Source organism: Dinoponera quadriceps, unplaced genomic scaffold (assembly GCF_001313825.1).
Source record: "Dinoponera quadriceps isolate SergipeBrazil2010 unplaced genomic scaffold, ASM131382v1 scaffold179, whole genome shotgun sequence".
NCBI classification, from domain to species: domain Eukaryota; kingdom Metazoa; phylum Arthropoda; class Insecta; order Hymenoptera; family Formicidae; genus Dinoponera; species Dinoponera quadriceps.
In genome coordinates this window covers 767,603-790,464 of record NW_014554529.1, presented here as the reverse complement: position 1 = coordinate 790,464, position 22,862 = coordinate 767,603, and the positions used below count along the sequence as shown (strand labels likewise).

General features: G+C 34.3%; 1 protein-coding gene and 1 pseudogene across 1 annotated transcript; both read right to left on the bottom strand.

The window, feature by feature from the left end:
* Nucleotides 1–1,137: 1,137 nt before the first annotated feature.
* LOC106751754 lies at nt 1,138–3,032 on the bottom strand (annotated as a pseudogene).
* A 1,986-nt stretch (nt 3,033–5,018) lies between these two features.
* Nucleotides 5,019–22,844, bottom strand: LOC106751753. The gene is made up of 22 exons (XM_014632807.1): nt 22,781–22,844; nt 20,046–20,179; nt 19,064–19,226; nt 18,833–18,942; nt 18,559–18,727; nt 18,299–18,414; nt 18,090–18,221; nt 17,742–17,976; nt 16,235–16,392; nt 15,999–16,129; nt 15,751–15,905; nt 15,546–15,670; nt 14,799–14,976; nt 12,441–12,896; nt 10,427–10,657; nt 10,079–10,309; nt 9,828–9,987; nt 9,625–9,765; nt 9,378–9,523; nt 8,438–8,614; nt 6,278–6,484; nt 5,019–5,449 (listed from the first exon to the last, which is right to left on the bottom strand). The coding sequence occupies exons 1-22, from the start codon at nt 22,842–22,844 to the stop codon at nt 5,019–5,021; spliced, it is 4,050 nt and encodes a 1,349-aa protein (XP_014488293.1).
* Nucleotides 22,845–22,862: the final 18 nt, after the last annotated feature.

Here is a 22,862-nt window from a genome sequence, read left to right as displayed (position 1 = left end):
GCTAGCTCTCGCTACGCTCTTCAACGGCCCGTTCGCCGTGATGCACTCCAATGCATACAACGTTAACAATATTCCCGTCTCAATAGGAAACACGAAATATCAGGCGCATTCAATGAAATCGGAGACTCGTGAGACGAACGAGTGTCGTGAGTGTATCCGGCGTAAGATGTCGGAAGTTGCCTCCTTCGCCGTACTACAATCCTTCGATTTCCCGCGATTAAATAAATAACAAGTATATTTTTGCAAACAGTCCTCGCGTGCAACCGTGAAAGGAAGCGTGATTTATCTTTGGAAAACAAGCCCTACGCCAGTGTAATCTCCACCCCACCACGTACACTTGGCGTGAGTGCAACTTCGAGTGTAGAGCGAGTGTCGGTCCGTTCAACCGTTTCACAAGGAAGCCGGCCGGTCATCTTTCTCGTCGTCTTCGTCGCTTTCGTCGTCGTTGTCTTCTTCTTCCTCCTTCTCCTCCTCCTCCTCTTTTTCCTTCTCTTCTTCTGTTTCTTCGTCCTTCCACCGTTCGCTTCAAAAAGGAACCCACGTGGGCGCCCGCGCACCTGTCGCTTTCTGCTTCTCTCTCGCTCCTTCTCGTGCTACTTTAAGTTGTATATCTTCGCTCTTTGTCTCTTTTTCCCCTCTATCTGTTTTTTCTCTCTCTCTCTCTCTTCCTCTGTCTATTCAAGACGCACCCGCTCTCGCCCTCCCTACCGTATCCAGCAAATAGCCTCCGTCAATTCTTTTTCTCTGTTTTCGTTGCGCTTCCCTCAGGCCTGTCCTACCGATCTGCTGGCAACCTCACTCCTCGCCGATCGGCTCTCCCTCCCTGTGGAGTGCATCCTTCCCACCCTGCACGCCCAGAGTAGACCTTCGTGCTCTCTTTTTCGGAGCTCCTTTTTCTTTCATTTACCCCTCATTTCGTTTGATTCACACTGGCGTCTGCCATGAGTCGCGTCTGTATCGCTCGCCCGTTTCAACCGAAACTATGAACAATTGGAAGGTACGCAACCGTCAGGAGACTATCTATTGGCGTTATAAATTTGAAAAAAGAAACAATAAACATTCATTCTGTGCAAAATAAATAACATTTATGTGTTGAACGTTTATATGTGTGTTTCATCTTCAGACTTAAAATCTCCCTTATTTATCGGTGTCGCTCTCGGTGATCAAGTTCGTTCTTTCTGACGTTTCGTCGAAAGTCGATTTAGTTTTACCACTCCGATCTACAATTTGAGATGTAGTCGATTAAGTAGGAATTGAGGTATGGCTTCTGGTCTTTCATTGCGTCATTTTGTTTGACGACAGTAGCGTGAAAACGTATGCCAAAAATTTTTACGAAATACTTTGAATTAAAAGGTTATGCCTATAAAATCATGATCGATTGCGTACATTTGTAAAATATTCTCAAAAATTTACTGTTTTACTCTAAAAATTAATAAATAACCATATAATTAACACGACCAACAATTTTCCTTTTTAGTCTCTCTTTTCTTATGATGTTATTAGATTAACTTTATGATATATATTATTTATTGATTATTAAAATAAAAAGTTTTCACAATATCATTCAAATGTGCTCAGCTCGAGCTGAGCACGAATGTGGCATAGCGCACTGGTCTATTATGCTAGTGGTCCCATGTTCGATCCCGGTAGAAGCCAAAATATTTACACTAATGTCTTCTCTCGGAAAGAAGTTGCAACTCTACCGAGAGTACCTTTGCCAAGAGTAGAAGAATTTCTCTAAGTAATATGCCATTCGGAACCGGCGTTAAACTGTAGGTTCCATATGCCTATATATAATCAGCGTAAGCACCACAGGTATATTAGAGAGGTCACCATGTCCGGATGCGAGCAATAGGACTGAGGGAGGGAGGATGCTCAATCGATCACAATTATCATTTTAAGGATATATTTTTTTATTTCAAAGTATCCCATAAGAACGTTTGCTCGCTTTTGACATCATTAATCAAAATGGCTACGTCGAAGAAACAGGAGCTTTAATAATAAAACTGAGTAATAGTTACAGAAATATTTGATCTAAACAAACATTTTATCTAAACAAACCTTCACGTCTTGACTTGGAATTCTTGAATAACTTACGAGGCCAGATCGTTCTTCTTTTGGGCCTCGATTGTTGTGACTTCATGCCGACATGATCTATGTTTTCTAATTGTCTCGTACGACTTTCATTATTATATGCTCTATATACATCCTGAAATTGAATAATATCATCCATTGTACTTTCATTTTCCATTTTTACGACTGTACCATTGATAACTTTTCTATTCTTTATTTTAAATTTTCTTGTTCGTACCTTCTCTTTTACCACAGCCGGACTAACTTTAATACTTTCTCGAAACCTTATAACAAATCAAACATATGATATATTATCATTATTTTACAATATAGCTTCCCTTGTTACTAAAAATTAATGAAAAAATTGACTACTATTTCAGTGCACTTTGTGAAAGCATGCAGGGTTTTTAATATACCTTCATATGACTATGTATCACCTGATATAAAGCGTGAAACCTATAATAATACAGCATATCAAGAACAGAATTATAGCCAATGTTGCATAAGCAACGAACTCTTCGTTCGGCATCCAGCCAAAAATCGATCGTGTTAATTTATCCTCCATCAAATAAGTACGCCAATTTGGTGGCCCGAGAACTTATATAGAGAATTTATATTAATAGAATTATATCAACAACAGCTTATATACGATATAATGTGAGTTATGTAATTTCAACATATTTAAGAAGGTTCAAGAGTTTGAACAAGAGCTCACAATTATCTCAAATATTTCAGTGCTTAGATTTGCAGCGATATACCACTTTATCATTAATACGAATATTTAAATACTAGTGTTTAATGGCACAATATTGATAAAATATGCTCTTATAAAAATTTAAAACTGAGAATTACTGAATTTGCAGTAATGAAATATTGAGAGAGCAGTAGAAGTACGTACAGTAAATAGTGAACATACATCAAGAAATGTTTCGTCTTTACAGAAAATTATTACTGCCCATGATAAATTAGCCAATAATAAATTGTTGTTACTCAGTAATTTTATTATTCATACGCGTAATAAAATTACTGGGCAACAATAATTTATCATTAACCAATTTATCATAGACAATAATACATTACTTTAACAGTGGCAGCAGAAAATTTAAGATGCCTGATTGCCAACTAGATGATTCAGATTCATTATTATTCTGAGTTTGTCTTTTTTTCGTTTTCTTTTTTTCTTTTTTATTACTTTTATTTTATTATTAATATCAATAAAAAAACACATACACTCTTTTTATTTATATAATTTTAAATATTTTAATCAATAATTAAATATTGGGCAATTAATTACTGAAATATTGTCAGTATTTAGTTACTATAAATTCTCAGTATTAAATTTCTGTAAGGGTAGCAGCAACAAATAAGTTACAAAGCGAAATCTTTCAATTCAAAATGTCTCCAAGTTGAATAACTATTTAAGAAAAATCACCGAATTCGGCAAAGAAAAATAACAAAATATGTTTCTAGAAAGGATATCGCGTCATTGGGAACAACACTAGAGGCAGCAAAGGAATTTTGAAAAATTAAACGCTGCGTTACTCTACAATTTTCTCTTGAGCTCATAATTGATATAGGCTAAACCGAATGGCAATACCAATCTGCATTTGACCTAACCGGACTGTATATATGCAGTTACATTGTTGAGTACGAAATTATAACATCGATGTAAAGTTATTGTTATATTTGAAGTTATATAGCTGCAATTGAACATATCGACAGGGAAGTCATAATTTCATCGAGTTTTCAGGATCTCTTTAAAATTCGCTTCTCTTCATTATATGTACAAATACATATATATTGTATGTTTTGCAAAGTAACGATAAAAGTAATGATTATATTCGTTACTGTTACCAAAAAATATAACTACATTGTCATTGCCATTACTGATAAGAAAATGTAACGTCGTTACTAAATCTTTACTGAAAAAAAGTAACTGTAATGGTAACGACGTTATAAGTGACGTGTTACTTTCCAACCTTGTAGAAAGCTAGTGCTAGATCTGGAATAATCTTACATATATTATCTTTCATTCCTCCTAATATTATTTCTATATTTAATATTCATTTTATATTTTATAGCAACTATATGTATTTCGAATTAAAATTAAATTAAACCGTTCATTTATTAAATGCGATAACGAATACATTTCCGAGATTGGCAAGCCCAAATAGATTCTAAGAAGAGTCTGCTACAAGTTTTTGATGTCAGTAAGGCAACAAATCCAACACAAAATATATTCTATTTGAATATGTTGCCAAACTGCCTCCAGAACATTCTTACAAGTAATACAAGCAGATTGACAGCAGAAGCCAAGCAAAGTCTGTAGAGATCTGACGGAAGATTATAGAAATCTTGCTTTGACAGAAGAATTTGGTCGATTTCTGTCATCAATCTGCTGTCCGGTTGTGTGTGCATGCTCTGGTAGGAAGTTATATGCAGATGCAATTGATACCAGTCTCACGTGTTCTCATAAAATCTGCTACTAGTCTGCCGATATACTGCTAATCTTTTACTTGCGGGATTTATGTTTATATTTCTTTTATTACTATTGGTACTTACATCAAATAAAAGTCTTAAATTCGGTTATATTAAACCCCGATTAAGTTAAGCGATAAGTGAATTTTTATCTTTTCTTCTTTTTCATTTTCTTCTGCAGCAGATAATTTAATTGTTGACTCTGTAATTATCACTTAATTCGGAGTTCGATGCAATCGGGTCTTATAATTTTTTTGTCATTTTTTAAATATTTGATAAGTTTTAAAATAAAATGTGATTACATATTATAACATTTATGGATTTCACTTTACTAAAAACGTTGAAAAATTATTTTTTTAGTTGTCCGAAACAATTTAATTAATAAAACATTATGACTAGAGAGTACGCTTTAAACTTTCTTAATCAACATATGTATTAAAATCAAGCTTATGGACTTGAATGAACAATTAAATATTACTCTCTCTCTCTCTCTCTCTCTCTCTCTCTCTCTCTCTCTCTCTCGTACCTTTGAGACGGATCACGTTTGTTGTCCATCTGAATTTTAGGTCAACTTGCTCCACGATGCACTTCCACGTACCGTGATGAGATTTATTTACAGCTGAGAGGTGATCTACATTCACAGCTACGGGCAACGTGACGCCGTAATCTTTCCACACTTTATCATTGATAATCCAATATATCTTCAGATCAGAATATATGTAGCCGAGGATAATGCAATGGCATATTACGTTCATGGAGAGAGTTTCGCGAATAGTGACACTTTCCTTTATTGGAATTACTGCCAATGTCACTACCTTAAATATCATATACGTCCCGTCTATTCGATGCACAGTGAACGTATATACACCCGAGTCGTTCAACATTGCTCTACCTATTACTGAAAAAAGCAAATTCATGTTTGTAAAGCTCCTGGTTCCATAATGTAGTTGTCTCGCTTGATGATGTCAGAAGTCAAACAACGCATATTTAAAATTCTTACGAAATACAATTAAATAAATAGATGTGTTTATAAATGACAGTTGTGATAGATTGAGCACGTTTGTATAATATATGGAAAATTTTCTTTTTATTCTAACAATCAATAAATCAATAAATAATTGTAAAATTGATATATTATGAAATCTTTTTCTCCGTAGAAATATATCTAGTAGAAGTATATCTAATAGAAATATGTCGCTGGCGTGGCCTAAATTAAAAGTTAATAGCTAGATACTCAGGAAAATATATTCAATCTGGTCTTATTTTGTATTCACAATAATCAAAACGTAAGGACAAAAATAGAAACTGATGCGTGCACACATACTGCTGAGATGTTGTTCATGTTATGATGATGGGAAAATATCTTACATATAATAGTAACATCAATCATAATCACGTCAAGAATGTGCACACATCATTTGTGTATATCTAGTGTTCATGTGATATTAATCACGTAATGATATTTGTAAAGATGATGGTAATGGCGTTTGTTATTTTATTTAACGCAGAATTTTCGTAAGAATTTTAAATATAAGTTTTTGCTTTTGACTTCATTAATCAAGACGGCTGTGGCAAGGAACAGAAGCCTTGAAAGAAGAAAATTCTCCACTTAATACTGAAAGAGATAAATTTATATTTATTAACTTACTTTACGCCGGAGAAAGAAATATCTAAGCGTCAAGTGTTTTAATTAATTATATACATATGTTAATATTATGCTACGTACTGATCTCATAATCCTTAATTTCTAATCTATGCTCTTCCTCTTGAAGGAAAATGCCATTATGAGACCACTGTAGCTCCGAATCGGGCGATTCGACTCTAATGATATTCACGATATTTGAAACAGAAGGGAGCGATATCGGCTCTCCTTCTTGCACGGTAAGAGCAGTATAATTTTGCGCGATTCCCTTCTTTATCAAAGTCACGGTATCTACAAAGGAAATAAAAAATATCATACGTTCTTCTTGAAAAGAAATAGTGTACTTTCAAGCGGTTACATACATATTAAGTAAAAAAATAAATATAAGATTGATCGGAAAGTTCGTTTCAAATCTACAATGTAAGTTCAGAATGAAATGTTTTACTCAAAGAGTAGCCTTTTATTGAAGCAAACTTATACCACTCTGTTGAAGGACATTGACCCATCTCTTTGATAGTTGCATAATGCTGTTGCTTCACAACGAAGTTTTCTTATTGGCGAAAAATTGATCGAAATGAATATTAAGAGCTTCCAATGACCCAAATTTTTTCCCCGAAAAAATTTTTTTAAGAGGAAAATACGAGGGCAAATCAATAAGTACCTTCCAACATCACATCTCAAATACATCAATAGCATGTTTATCAGTGCCTTTCAGTGCCCAGCATTCAGATCCGTACAGGAAGACAAGGCTTCCCACCAGACGTGTTTTGGTTGGTATCATGATATCGTGGCTTTTCCAGACCTTTGTTAACTTTGCCGTGGCGCCCTTGGCAACAGCTATTCTTCTCGTAATCTCCTCGCTGCATCCACCGGTGTTTGTGATTAAGACTCCGAGATAGACGATATTTCTGGATCACTTCTATGTTGTTTACTTGTTTAATCTCTATGCGGTTGTTATTGGGTCTGTCCACGATCATTATTTTCGTTTTGCTCTTGTTTATTCTGAGACCAGCACTGAGACTCGCCTGTCCCATTTTTTGTAGCAGTGTTACTAGTTCTTCTTTCGCACTGGCAAAGAGGGTAGTGTCATCAGCACACCTCAAGTTGCTAATCTTCCTGCCACCCACAGACACGCCGCCATTCCACCTTTCCGTTGTCTTCCTCATAGATGTTGAAGAGAATAGGACTAAGTACGCCTTACGCCCTTACTAACATGGAAACAATCTGTCAGTTGTCCATTCAGCTTTACACAACCGGTATTGCTCTTGTAGAGATTCTTTATTAGCGTGATGAGGTATGATGGGGTTCCCACTTCGGAGAGATACCGCAATATTTCTTCCCATTGGATGCAATCAAAAGCCTTGCTGTAGTATATAAAACATATACATGTTTTAGTATTGTACTCTCTTGAGTTTTCGATAATCTGCCGTACGTTTAGAATTTGCTCGCGCGTGCCCCGCTCTGGGACGAAGTCTGCCGGCTCCTGAGGAATTTCTGATAGGGGATATGATTTCAGGCGTTCATGGATCACTTGAAGCATAATCTTACTAGCATGTGATAGCAGGGCAATAGTGCGATAATTCCCGCGTATCGTATGTCTAGTGGTTTTTCGATTTTCTTGCTGTCTTTCATTCAGTTCATGCGGAACCCATTTTCCCACTTTCCGAATCTTTCCCATGGCTTTCAAACGAATTGAGACAGCTTTCTGCGTCACATTCAATTCATCCGCGAGTTCTTCTTGAGTTTGAGTATCATCTTCATCCAATAAGGCTTGCAATTCGTTGTCTGCGAACTTTTTCGGTGGTTTCCCACGCTCTTCGTTTCTCACGTCAAAATCACCACTTTTGAATTTTTTCAACCACTCGAAACACTGTGTTTTACCAAGAGCATGTTCACCGTAAGCTTCGACAAGCATTCGATGCGCAACAGTTTTCTTCAAATGATAACGAAAAACCAATGCTGTCCGCAAATCGTAGTTCGTAGGCACAAAACTCGAAATATTTAAGGTCATAGAAAAATATACCGGTGTATGGAACTTGGGTTGTTGTGTGTTGAAAATCTTCGTCAGCTGTTAGAGGAAGATGATGGCGCTGCAGAAGCGGTCTTACGGTCCCTAAACTGATGGCTAGCACCATCTATAGGGAAATCCCGGTTTCATACTTCTACACCTGGTAGCAATGCAGAACATGCGAAATTTGAAACGAACTTTTCGAACAATCTGATATATATATATTCAACATATACCATCGGATATATCGCCACAAAGAATCATGTTGCAACGACCGGTCATACTGCTTGGCCCTATGCATGGTTCACCTTTCACGTTAGGTTCCGGTGAATTGCAATATCGTTTTCTGGTCCCTATGCCGCCATTACAGCTAGCACTGCACGCCCAGGGTCCCCATTCGGACCATCCGCCATCTAAAGGAACACCATCTATATCTGTGTGTGAACAGTTGAAAAAGAATATGAGAAAAGAAGTTTAAAACAATATATTATATAAAAATATGAAAAACCACGAATTTGAACATTAAACAAAAGTTGTATTCATAAAACAACGATTGTACAATAATTGAATAATTCGTCAATATAATTGGTCTAAATTTAAAGATCTAACAGTAAAGACGAATAATCACTGACCGTTAATCCATCATTTAAACCAAGTATTGTACGAAAAACGACCAGAATATAAAACGAGACAGTATGAAGTGATTTTGCTTCATGACAGCGCACGGCCTCACGTACAAAACTTGTCAAGGAAACGTTAGAAGCATTTATCGAACACATATAAACTAATTTATGAATAATAATAATAATAATTGCTAATACTAATTTTCAGTTTTGTAATTTGTCACTCAGTAACAATTGAAAAATTAATCATTTCTATCTGTGTTAACAAAATACAGCAGTAATACTTGACTGACAGCAAGTTTAAAATGTTAGTTAAATTAATAATGTTAAATATTTGTGCCTTAATGTTAGTTAAATTAATAAAGTTAAATATTTGTGCCTTAGTTACAAAAATATGTTGAAAATTGAAACTTCAGCATGAATAATGATTTCCCTCGACACTTTCGGTGGGGAAAAATTATTTCCAATTTGTTGCATTTTTAATTATAATTAAGATTACAAGAAACACCCTATATTAAGTTATATAAATACCGTCTTAATGAAATAATTGTACCTGACGGTATACAGTTTGCGCTCCATGTTGCCCAACTTCCTGCGTCCACAGCAAGTGAAAAGAAGTAGAAGATGAGTGGTCGGCGATGCACATAATGAAATACGTTTGTCTCGTTGCAGAATATGTTGATTGTATATCCCGACCATCTTTCCAAAATATATACCAAATATATACCAAAATATCATTGATAAAGTTACGTGTTCAAATCAGATTCAATGAAACACAAGCGCGTTTTCAGCTGAATTACTTTATGGTGAGATTCGTCCAGGAATTGGTGGTAAATATCGGCTTGCGGGTTTTTTGTTTGTGATAAACTTTCATGCTGGGATATGTGTTTTTCAAAAAATGTATCCACCGGCTTTGTTCACTGAGCATGAGCTCATAAAATCTGCAAGATACGCAATAGGAACGAATATATGAAAAATTTGCGAAACAATTATTCTTATTTACCCCGGTGTCGCGGGCAACAGAAATAAGGGTATCCAAACGACTCCTTTAGCACGTATCATCAGTGTTAATTTATTAGGTCTGACCACGTTTTCCTTAGACCACGTCGATATCGGTAATATTCTCGTGTAGCGTTCGGTTTGCGTATTCTCTATGTGACATCCTATATAGTTATAAAACGAGAGAAATCAAAGACATCAAATCCAACCGCGAAGAGCTGATTTCTAAGGATTGTAAAATACTGAGGCACATACTTGTGGCACAATCAAAAGCGACTCCTATCGCGTGTCCATTTTCGCTATTATAATAATAATAGACCGGTAAGAAAGCTTTGGCTGGCTCGGGATGTTCCCATTCGAAAAGTGGATCCGATACTGCTGAGTAATAAATAAGAACGCGTCCTCGAGGTATGCGAATAACAAAGCTGCTCCATTTGCCAAGGTACAACAAATGCGGTAACGTTTTTTTCTTCACCAAGGCTATTTCTTATGAGTGTAAAAATTGAAAGAGAGAGAGAGAGAGAGAGAGAGAGAGAGAGAGAGTAATTAAATATTAGATCGGTAAACAAATTTCTCGATATTACGCTCAAGACACCATGTTACCTTTTTCTTCCGATTGATAATAGAGAAGAACTTTTTCATTATCTAAAGCTCCAATCTTGAGAATGTAACGAGATTTCAATCCGTCATCGGCGGTAAATACAAACGTTATGGAGTCAGGCCGATCAGGTTCCCATGCTTTCAACGAAAAATGCAAACCTTCCGTACGATGCTCCGGCAAAACATATAAACGTCGTCCAATGCCGAGTCCTTTCACAAAAAATGTACATTCCTCTACAAAGTTAATAACAATTTTTTATTAGCAAATAACTTGAAAGAACCTGACACTTAAAAGCGAAGGAGAATTAAACCTTCTCTCATATGTGTTCCTAAAGATATTATTGAAATGTTTTTAAATTCATTTTTACTTGACTAATAAAGAAAAATTTACTTTTCTGTCATTAATTGTTAATGCAACTTCTATAATAAATCCAAAATTTACGTAAAAAGTCTAAATTTTTTCAAAAACCAATATAATCTGAAGTAAACATCTATTTAAAAATCTAAAATTTAAAATTATTTTTATATTCAATTCTTTTGTATTTTATTTAAGGGTATTTCATCTAACAAATATTTATTAAATTTAATTATATTTGTAATTATATTTATAATTTAATTATATGTGTAAATATAAAAATATTTTATATAACGTTCTCCGATATTCACGAGTACTTATATAGGGTGACTATTGGGATTGTGTCCAAAGTAAATAATTATATTTCCTTTTTCCGATTTTGGCAATCATTTAACTAATTAGTTTCCGATATTTGAGACCAGTCAATTTCATATGACTGTTGTTGCTAAGGTTACAGTAAAGGACAGTGGCGTCAGAAAGATTCAACATCCACACTACAACCCAGATTTAGTGCCAAGTGACTACTTTTCTCAAAATTGAAGAAAAAGCTTCGAAAAAGATCATTTTTGGACCACAATAAAGTGTAAGATACAGCTCTTGATCATTTTGCAGACAGAAGTTCGGACTATTTTTTCAAGAACGTAGAAATGTTAATTCAAAGATATGAAAAATGAACTGAAGTAAATAGAGATTATGTTGAAAAATAATACTGTTATTTTCTTTCTATCATTTCTAAAAATTAGTCAGGCTGGAAACTTTTGGAATTTACTACATAAAGTATACGGCAGCAGGATGATTGAGTTAGGATATCCGAAATTTGTTCATGAAAATGTAGAATAGCCTCCTTATACACCCGATTTGAACCCGTGTAATTTTTTCCTCTGGATATATGTCAAAAACAAATGTTATATTGTATAGCCTCGAAACACCGAAGAGTTGATAGATGATTTTTGGAAAATGTACTCGCAACATTCCTACAGACATGTTGAATAATATATTTAATATAATATATTTGAAGATTGTTGAAAACGGTTGCAATTCCGTACCGATTCCGATATACAACATTTTGAAAGCATACTCCATTAGTTTATACGCATTAAGCACATTTTTGCTCCTTTTTTAATATCATGTATTTAAATTAATAAAACTTTATATATTTGTTTTATACTTTATTATTGTAATAAAATTTCAAGACAAGTCTTCTACTGTAGTGGATATTTTAAGTGGGATAGGAGAGGTTTCAAAAGAAAACTGATTCAAATCGTAGAATCGAGGAAAAATCAAAGAAAAGCGTTTAATGTATTGTACACACTTCCGAGCCTCGTCGTGTCTCGTTTCAATCTGTTGATTTTTCGTTGTCACGCCACTCACGTTCTTCACTCTGTTTTTGCGCACTTGTTTTTTTCTCGACCTCCGAAACTTATCGATATATTGTTACTGTTATTATTATAACATTACAATATTCACACGTCTTAACTATTCAGGTAGGTACGAAGGATATAAAAAAACTAAAACTTAATTAATTCTACACTACAAAATGCTTCATTCATTTTGTTCGACCTATTTATTGTGAAGTAATAACCATTTACTTTAATCACAATTCCAATTGTCACCCTCGATGTGAATTTTCTGTTAAGTATATTTATATATAATAAGCTTTACCTGGCTTCTCGCAATCTCTTACATCGCAAAGATCTTGCGGAACTAATGGATCCGTCGTATAACACCAAGTACCAGCAATATTGCGTGAAGGATCTCTACAATAGTTACTGGCATTTCGAACACTATGCTCAGGATAGAGACTGTTATTCCAATACGCTTGATTGACACTATGAATAGGTTTTACAGCCGTAAATTTTGATTTTGTTAGTGATTTTGGCGATGGACGCAACGGCGATTTTGTGAATAATGATCTCAATGAGATATTTTGCTTCATCAAAGAATATTTTATACGAGTTATATTCGAAGTCTCAGAAGGAATATCGGTCGTCAACGATGCGTTAGGTTTTTGCATCTGTTCGAGATCGTAATCGCTCAACCACTTTGCACATATTCGACCTGAACGAGTCGTCGATAGGGTACCTATGTAATCATTAGCAGTCCCTGCCATCCGACATTCTGCGAAAAGCGTATGTAAATAAGAAACATGTATGAAGATGTAATTATGGCTGCATTCCGATATTTACTGTCAGTATTGTAAATTTATAATATATGCAACATAAACAATAGATTTTCAGTATTGTGATTATCGAAAAGTAACCTATAGTATAATGACTCTGTTTGATGGTTTCTAGTAAAAAATGTACAATATACAGGGTTTGTCCGGAAAGTAATGTCAGTGATTTTTTTTTACGCGACTGACTGTCAGAGCGCGCTCGAATCGGTTGGGAATGGTAGAGGGGGAAGTCAGCTAACGAATGTTGAGTCACTCAGTCTTCTCCCGCCAGCTGCATAGTAAGGACATGCGTTTCCGTGGAAGTCGTTTTGTGACCTCGTGCAAGTAAAAATGCAGCGCTCGTTAGAACAAAGGATGGCGATCAAGTTTTGCGTTAAATTTGGCAAGACCGCGGCGGAAACTCTTCCAATGATCAAGACAGCTTTTAAAGAAAATGTCCTGTCGGATCGGCAAGTGTTCCGGTGGCACAAGGTTTTTTTGGAAGGCCGGGAAGAGGTCGACGACGAAGCCCGCGCCATCGACGACCACCATGGACGACAATGTGACGCGAGTGAAAGAACTTTTGAACACAGACCGACGATTGAATGTCCGTTTACTGTCACAGTTATTAGACACAGTTATTAGGGTTCAAGGCGTCCGGCCGGACATCGTAAAGGACTGAAAGTTGCATCACAACAACGCGCCGGCCCACAGCTCCTTCCTCGTCACCAACTACTTAGCCAAAGTAGGGGTACCAACGATTCCCCAGCCTCCGTACAGTCCGGACGTCTCTCCCCCCGACTTCTTTCTGTTTCCACGCCTGAAAGGGCCCATGAAAGGAAAGCATTTCGAGACCATTGAGGGGATCCAAGCAGTTTGCACCGCGGCTTTAAAGGACATTCCAAAGGAGGCCTACCGTGGCGCATTCGATGCCTGGAAAACTCGCTGGAGCCGACGTGTCAACGCAGGAGGAGCCTATTTTGTAGAATTTTGATGTGTTGTAACGAAAAGTTCAATAAATTTTTTTTAATCGACTCAATGACATTACTTTCTGGACAGACCCTGTATAGTTTTGTTGGTATTACTTACGTAGAAAGTCGTAATGATGAAATTGGCAAATATATCCAGGTATATAATAAAATTCAAATTTAATGGGTAATTGAAGGCAGGTGGTTCGTAAATTTATTTTCTTAGGAATCTTTTCAAATTTTAATATGTCAAAACATAGCAATCGAAACTTACACATGTAAAATTAGAAAAAAGTTGACCGTATTAAAGCTGAGATAATTCAAGTCAAAATTAGCATTATTTACATGTATGATAAATATTACATGTATTATAAATACGAAAGCACAGGGCCTCAAGTACCGCGAGGTTTCAAAAGGGTTCTACACTGGACCAAAAATAACTTACACGAAATAAATACATTTACTTAAATATTACTTATTCAATTCAAGTACATATATACTAATTTTAAACATAATTTATAATAATTTTAATTATAAAATTGTTTATTCAAACAAATATTTAGTAATTATTTGTAAATATCCCGCATAAATTTTTTTTTATTTAAAAATCATTAAATGATCATAAAATTAACGTAACGGAATGATGAAAGAAAGTAAGCTAAAAAGGAAAGTGGCATGTCATGTTAATTTTATGATTATTTATTGGTTGTCAGAACATAAGAAAGTTTTCAGAATATTTAACAAATATACTCAATCGGTCGCAAATATTGTTTTATAGACATATCTTTCTATTTCAACAAATGTCGCATGAATTTCGGGCATCCGTTTTCTCTCTTCTAACGTATTCAAACATGACGATAACAGCGACGGAACAGAAATATTAATAATGATAGTTACCTGATGATCTACAAACTCGAACGGAACAATATTGTTTTGTGACGTCCGTAGCATGTGAAGTGGAAATCGTATAACAATAAGGCCCACTGGGATCATGACTTGGATTCCTACATCTGTTTAAAACCTTGGTGATAGATCTATCGACAAAATTGTCGGCAATCTTCTCGTTGTCCGGTATCTAATAAGCGCACCATCGTATTTTCATTAGAAAATGAATAAACATAATTTCTAATATTAGTAGACGACATATTTAATTGTAGTTGGAAAAGAACCTCACCCCACCCGAACAAAAATTTTTAGATATAAAGGAAAATGGAGTAATACTCGTCAATGGGTAATGTCAATCATCTCTATATCTCGACTATGGTCGATATAAATTCTGTAAATAGAATTTTGTAAATTTCCATTCTCTGTATAGGTTCGAAAGAAGCATCAAAAATCTAAAGAATACTCCAATCACAGATAATATTCACTAAGTATTCAATAATCTGCTTTATTCGCTGAATGTAGCTTTTGTATCTCTCTGTGTTGTTTATTAGAAAGTAATAATTGGAAAACATTTTAACTTATATAAAAACAAAGTTAAAAGTTAGAGGAAAAATAATTAGTTTAAATTAAAGGTTAACCCATTTAACCTATTTTAAAATTAACTAAGTTAAGTTAAAAGTTACTAACTTTTTAACTTTTAACTTTATTTTTAACTGATTAATTAGTTACTATCCAACTATAGTCGATGATAGTGTATACCTCTTTTTCTACCCATGGTACACAAGGAAGTTCTTTTTCACTTGTCCATTGAGTTCCATGATATTGATAATCGGCAGTATTATGAATGCAGTTTGGAGGCTGAGGATCTTCTATTGCTTCCGTTGCTGTTTAGAATATTATTTTAAGACAAAATTATATATTTAATAAATACTAATAAAAATTTTTTTCTAAAAAATATACTTACGGTCGGGTGGACAAAAAATTGTCCAATATGCTATCGTTCCGTTACTCCCGACACTGAACCAACGTAAAGTAGTCAGTAAATTATGATTTACAAAGAAAATTTCCTTACTCTCAGATTCATGTTGTGAAATTAAACTCAAGTATGTCCCGAAAATGCTGTTAATGTCATAAGCGAAAACTTATTAATATAACACAAATCTGAAAACACAATGAAATAAATTAATTATATGTACATGATTTTTAAGAGACCTGATAGTGAACTCTTTCCAAGCCCAATAATCGAGCGACTCTTTAATTATAACTTCTTTCAAATACTGTTTTACTGCTATCTCATTTTCTTGATATAATAAAGATATAATGTCGTTATGTCTGATTTCCACCTATAGAATAAAAATATATCTACTATACTTTTGATTTGCGATCCTCCCACCTTTTATTTTAAATTCTATCTGAACGTTAGCAAATTTAAAAGTTTTTCTTCTTACTGTGAAACAAGGAAACCGTACTGCAGGACTCTGATATAATCGTATTTTTATATCACGGTTAGCTCGAACGTAAAAACGCACATCCTGTGTATCGTTATTCTTTCGCATCGGCCAAACAGTTAAGAACTCATCCCCAAAAGTTATATAACTTTCGCAATCTAAATGCATAAAAAATCTTAGCAAAATTATTTTTTATTCTCCACATGAAGTAATATACACAGTGTGATATTATTTGGAGAAATATTTTATTTGGCTTCCGAATTTCGGGTCATTCTTCACTCCGAAGAAGTGTTCACGAAACGTTGGAAATACATAGGTTACTAGATAAGTTTTCCAGTATAGTTTATTTATTTACATTCTTTCAAAATAATCACCATTACATTTAATATATTTCTCCATTCAAATAAACCAGTCATTGAAAATTTGCTGTTACTTTTCTGGAGACTGATCCGCACAAATGGTACGCCGTTTCATGACGCTGTAAGCTTCTCATCACTCAAAAATCTCCGTCTTTCCAATTTTTCTTTAATAAAAGGAAATAAACAGAAATCACGGAGTGCTAAATCAAGACTTTAAGGTAAATTCTTAAACAATTTTAAGCCAGTATTCTTTAAAAATTCTTGAGTCAGTTCAGCTATGTAGTCAGTATGTGGTCGAGCATTATCGTGGTGAAAAATCCAAGGGATCATTTTTGAATATAAACGCGGATTTTTAACTCTGCTATAATATGATTTAAACGTGCATCTGTATATTATTGGACAGTCATCGTTCGCTAATTTTCCAAAATGATTCGCGTCAAAATACCTCTAATCATGGAAAATTTGACGATCATATTTTTTTTATTGATTGAGATTTTCGCACTTGCATTGGCATTAATTCATATTAAAATAGCCACATTTGACTGTTACGCTTGTGGACCGTCATTGCCCAAAACAATTTTGAATTCAAACACTCATCAATCGTCATACCCTTCACAAAATTGTATTTAATTACCGCACGAATTTCTTTTCTCGACGCTATACTTGACGAACTCGACTGATTCAAACGCTCAATGTTTACGAACGATTTGACGCGGAATAACTAAACTTAACAATCTATTTTTTATTAAGACGTATTTGTCAGTGATACTAACTTTAAAACTGCACGATGAAATTAAAGCGCGCATTGCAAAACTTATCTAGTAACTTATGTAAATCCATGAAAAACGTGACGCTAACTCGGGAGCCAAATTATGAAAATGTACGAAAATAGCTCGATAGCTGGTTCGTTTCAAAAGAAGAAATGTTTTCTTGGCGTGGCATTCATAAACTGCCGGAGAAGTGGGAAAAATGTATAAATAGCAATGGATATTATTTTGAATAAAATATTTTTTATCATTTTCAAATAACAGACGTGTAATTTTTACAAAAAATTTCCGGTTTCAAACCTCTACACCTGGTATAATTATATGTAATTTTATATGATTATATGTAATCTTTTTTCCCGGGTTAAGAGGACTTCACTGTACAATTTTGACAAAATTCTGTGCTCCATAATACACCAGTGCCCATAACGCCGTAATGCAGAAAATGGTCGGGGTATAAACTCGAAATACTATTTTTTGTTTTGTACTCATCCGTAATCAATGGCTTGGATGTACCGTGAATTCCGAGTGATATAAAACCACCACCCCATGTGATCCATAAACCAGTCCAGTTAGAACTAAGTAATATCTGGGGCGTATCTTGGAAAACATGTCTGTTCTGAAAAATATATTTCAATAATCAATAAAATGTGTCATATTAATACTTTATTATTTTATTATTATTATTATTATTATATGCTGCTTATTTAATTCTTAGCTATTTGTACTAACATCAGTAACAGGATATGTTTGACCGCTAACACTGTTTGAAATTAAAAGTTCTACTCCAGCTTTCCAGTTTTGGGCAATTTTCTCGGCAGAAGACGGAATTGGAAGTAAACTTAGTAAGATCCTAGCTTCTGCCTGGATATATGCAAATAATTTCATTAATCATGTGTTGAGTTATTTGATCTATCAAATACTTAATGACAATCATATACATTTTGTTCATCGAGAGGATTCCAGAGTTTTATCCAAAAGGATATATTTCCATAAGTATTATTTAATCTTGTTAGTATAGAATAGGTTGATGAATTTCGAGAATACATTAAGCAATCTAAAACATAGAAATAACTATTAGAATTTTATAATGTTTTATTTAATAAAAAAAATTATGACAAATATTCATTCTTGATGATAATCTTTAATTTTTAACATTTTCAAAATTTTAGTTTTTTTTCCATTATTTGACTGTACAAACCTCGGTCATCGCAGAATGGAATTTCGCAGTATTCTTTTCTTATTAATTCAGAACCTTTTTCCTCCACATAACACCAAGGACCACCAACATCATCATTTGGATTTCTACAGAAATTATTTGCTTTTGTCCTTGATCCGTCAGGGAAATGTTTATTATCGAATTTAATACTCTGAAAAAACAATTAGCAAATAATAAAGTAATAAGAAAGAGACTATTATTACTTGTTGACACATCTTCCATTATAATTCACAATAATAAGATTTAATTTACTTGCTTTTGCATTGCCAAGTTTGTATCTTTTGTTCCAAGATTTACATTTTCTTCTTGAAGCACTAAAACTACGACTTCCACCGTATTCAGCTCCTGGTCCCGTTATAATACAATCTAATGCAAACGATATATCTTTCATATGCAAAATAATACATTTTAATTTTATTTACAGAAGATAGCATAAATCCGTTTGTTCATTGAAAATAAAAGAAGTTAATGTTATCATTTAACTTACTTCCGTAATTACAAAGCGGAATAGCGCACTCATCATCGATAACTGTAGGTTCTAATGTATAACACCAGGGTCCTCTTAGATCCTGGGTGGGATTTCTACAATAATTTTTAGCCAACTTCACAGATCTTTCTGGAAAATCTGCATCAGTTATGTTGGTACTGATCTAGTAATGAAAAAGGAAAGTAAAAACATATAGACCACCAACTGAATTTTTTCAAGATTACTTATTATCTTAACACTATGCCGTCCGGGGACACCACGTTGGTGTCCCGCGAAAACTATCGTGCAAAGGCCGGCGACACCACGTTGATGTCATGCGCAAAACTGTCACGCAAAGGCCGATGACAGCACTGTGGTGCCGTTTGTGTTCTAATTGTGTACTGTTGGTGTTCTGTTTGTGTTCTGTTTAAGTAACAATAAGTTACAGTTACATCATGATTCGATCGACAGACTTTCCGGTCAGCTAAAGCAACACCAGCTAATACAAATTTCCGAAACCGATAAACAAAAACGAAGAAAGTGCCATGTATGTTCCAAAAACAAAAAAAGAAGGACAACAAATTTAATGTGTAAGTCTTGTGGAGTCGCGTTATACCTCGGAGATTGTTTTGCTTCATATCGTTTAAAAGAGAAATACTAAGTACCCAATAAAATATTAATAAATAAATAAATATATAATATTAAAAAATGTTACATTTATTTACATATATCCTCGAAATTTCATGAAAATAGCGGGACAGGATTGAAAACTAATAAGAACTGACGATTTATGATCTCCCGAAAACTTCGAAACAAAACGGCGCCAAACAAAAAAATCCTGATGAAACATGCGGACGGCAAAGTGTTAATAATATATGTCAAGATTAGCGATAATATGTCCCCTAAAAAGGAAATACTCATTGATATAATTAAATAAATATAAAATAAAAAAACATTCTCAAACACAACACCAAGGGACCATAAAACGTATTGAAAAACTTACTTTATAAAACGGTTGTTTAGAGGACCATGATTGACATCGGAAACCACCGACAGTCGTCATAATAAATCCTTTATACTCGCTTCCAAGTTGAGATAACTTGCATTTAGATAAATCAGTTCTCGATACATTGTGAGCTAAAAAAGAATCAACAAAATTGCGATTGCGACGCGAAGAATTAAAAAAAATCGCGATTAGGTTTGATCTATAAGAGATCCATTAAGTGCTTGAATTAATTCTCGCTGTTGACTAATAAAGGTCCGTAGTTGTGCTACTTCAACACGGACGAAAGTAACTATTAGTGTATATAAAGTACTGTTACTAAGCATTAATAATTAGTGTCTAACATTAGATCGTAGTGTAAAAAACACAATTTTTTATTGCATTGAAAATGTCAGGTATTGTACCCAAAAAAGAGAATGCACGGGAAGCATTACTTTTCTGCTTTCATTTCAAGAAATCTGTTGCTGGAAGTCATCGTTTGCTAGTGTAGGCTTATGGAGAGCATGCTCTATCTGAAACAACTTGCAGAGATTGGTTTAGACTATTCAAAGATAACGATTTGGATGTGAATGACAAAGAGCGTCCTGGTTAACCGAAAAGTTTGAAAACGGTGAATTGGCTGTTAATAAAATTCAGTAATTACGGTATACGTTCGCATCAACAACATTGTTTCTTACTGCATCGAAAAAGTCGAAATTTGAGCCAAATAAACGTCATTTGCGCGAAGTGGAAATCTTTAGCTTCAAATGGAAGAAAACTGCAGCTGAAATTCATCGAATGCTTGTAGAAGTTTATGGTGATAGTGCTCCTTCCGATAAGACATGCAGAGAATAGTATCGACGCTTTAAAAGTGGTAATTTTGATGTAGAGGATAAAGAGTGTTCTGGACGGCCAAGAGCATTCGAAAAATTGCAGGCATTGGTAGATGAAGACCCATGTCAGACGCAAAAACAACTTGCATTGAATTGTGCTCAATCTGTCATTTCCGATCGTTCGGAGCCTTGGGAAAGGTCTACAAGGAAAGAAAATGGGTCCCATCTGAATTCAAGCCAAGAGATATTGAAAGGCGAAAAACCATCTGCGAAATTCTACTTGCTAGGCAGCAAAGAAAGGGATTTATGCATCGTATCATCATTGGAGATGAAAAATGGAAATTATTTTTACAACTCCAAACGTCGAAAAACTATTTGCGACCTCGGCCAATCCTCAACATCGACGCCAAAGCGGAATATCCATGGAAGGAAGGCAATGCTCTATATTTGGCGGGATCAGAAGGGTGTAGTGTACTATAAGCTATTGAAATTTGGTCAAACAATCACAGGACATATCTACCGAAACCAAATTATCCGTTTGAGTCGAGCCTTGCACGAAAAATGACCAGAATATAAAAGTAGGCAGCATAAAGTGATTTTGCTTCATGACAACGCTCGGCCTCACGTTACAATACGTGTCAAGAAAACGTTAAGAGCACTTCGCTGGGAAGTGCTACCCCATGCTGCTTATTCACTAGACTGTGCCCCTTCCGATTACCACTTGTTTCGGTCGATGGCACACGCACTTTCTGAGGAACGCTTCAATTCTTATGAAGACGTCGAAAAATGGGTTTCTTACTCGATCACCTCCAAAGATAAGTCATTCTTTCGCCGCGGAATTCGTTTGCTGCCCGAAAAATGGGAAAAAGTCATCGCTAACGATGGACAAGTGGACGAGTGGCTGACATCACGCGGGGAAAGAGGAATTTATAGGTGCGGGAGCTGACATCACGCAGGGGATAGGGGAATTTGTAAGCGCGGGAGTTGATGTCATGAGGGAGGCTGACATCACGCGCGCGTGGACTGATATTCTGTACTGTTTTACCGACAATATGTCTGTATTATTGTATTACCATCGTTACCCCCCTCCAGCGGTCGATATTCTTCCAGCTATCGATATTGATCATGAACATTCTCATATAACATAAACGTGTTAAAAGTTTAAATTTTCTAATTTAAAAACAATTAGAATTTTCACTTTTCATATTTACGCTCTAAAAAAAATTATATGATTCTTATATTCACGTAATATTATTTAATATTAAGTAATATTCTGAGCATATTCTTAGGATATTAGACATAATATTCTAATAATATTCTAATAATATTATTTATATTATTTTTATATTTTATACTTTTTAAAAATTCAACCTCATGCATATATATATCACTTAAATAATTGTAATTTTTTCATATGTACTGCAATACTAATTTTTTTTCTTATATAAATAAAGTCGAAATAATTTTGTGCAAAAATATGTTTTATAGTAAAAAATTATATATATATATATGTGTGTGTTATTTATATATATTTTTCTATATTATTAAGACATTTTTTTAAATATTCTAAAAACAGTTTTGTAATATATTAAAAATATCAAATAAAAAGAACATATAACATTATAGATATAGTAAAACATTCTTATAATATTAAAAATATTGCATAACATTTTTAGAATATCATAAGAATGTTATTTTAATATTTAATAATATTCATATAAAATTTTAGAAATATTACGTGCCTATAGGTTTGACATCCATGATAACAGCAATTGTTGCTATAAAGTATGTTACAATTTAATACTCAAAGTTAAAAATTAAACTCTTACTATGCTTATTGTAAATTTAAACTTGATCAAACAAATTCGTAAACATCATGGTAAACAAACAACATAGAAATATAAAAATTCTTACATGAATCACCATCAATAATTAGAATAAAAATCTGTAGAAAGACTATAGATGGAAGGCATTGCTGAATATGCATGTCGGTCCAAAATTTGAT

Excerpts from the sequence above, each read along its gene's own strand:
- LOC106751753 (XM_014632807.1), bottom strand. The coding sequence starts at position 22,844 with ATGCATATTCAGCAATGCCTTCCATCTATAGTCTTTCTACAGATTTTT. Across the intron at positions 17,977-18,089 it reads AAACATATCCTGTTACTGAT|AACAGACATGTTTTCCAAGA; the intron begins GTTAGTACAAAT and ends TATATTTTTCAG. Across the intron at positions 12,897-14,798 it reads TCGAGTTTGTAGATCATCAG|AATGTCGGATGGCAGGGACT; the intron begins GTAACTATCATT and ends CGCTTTTCGCAG.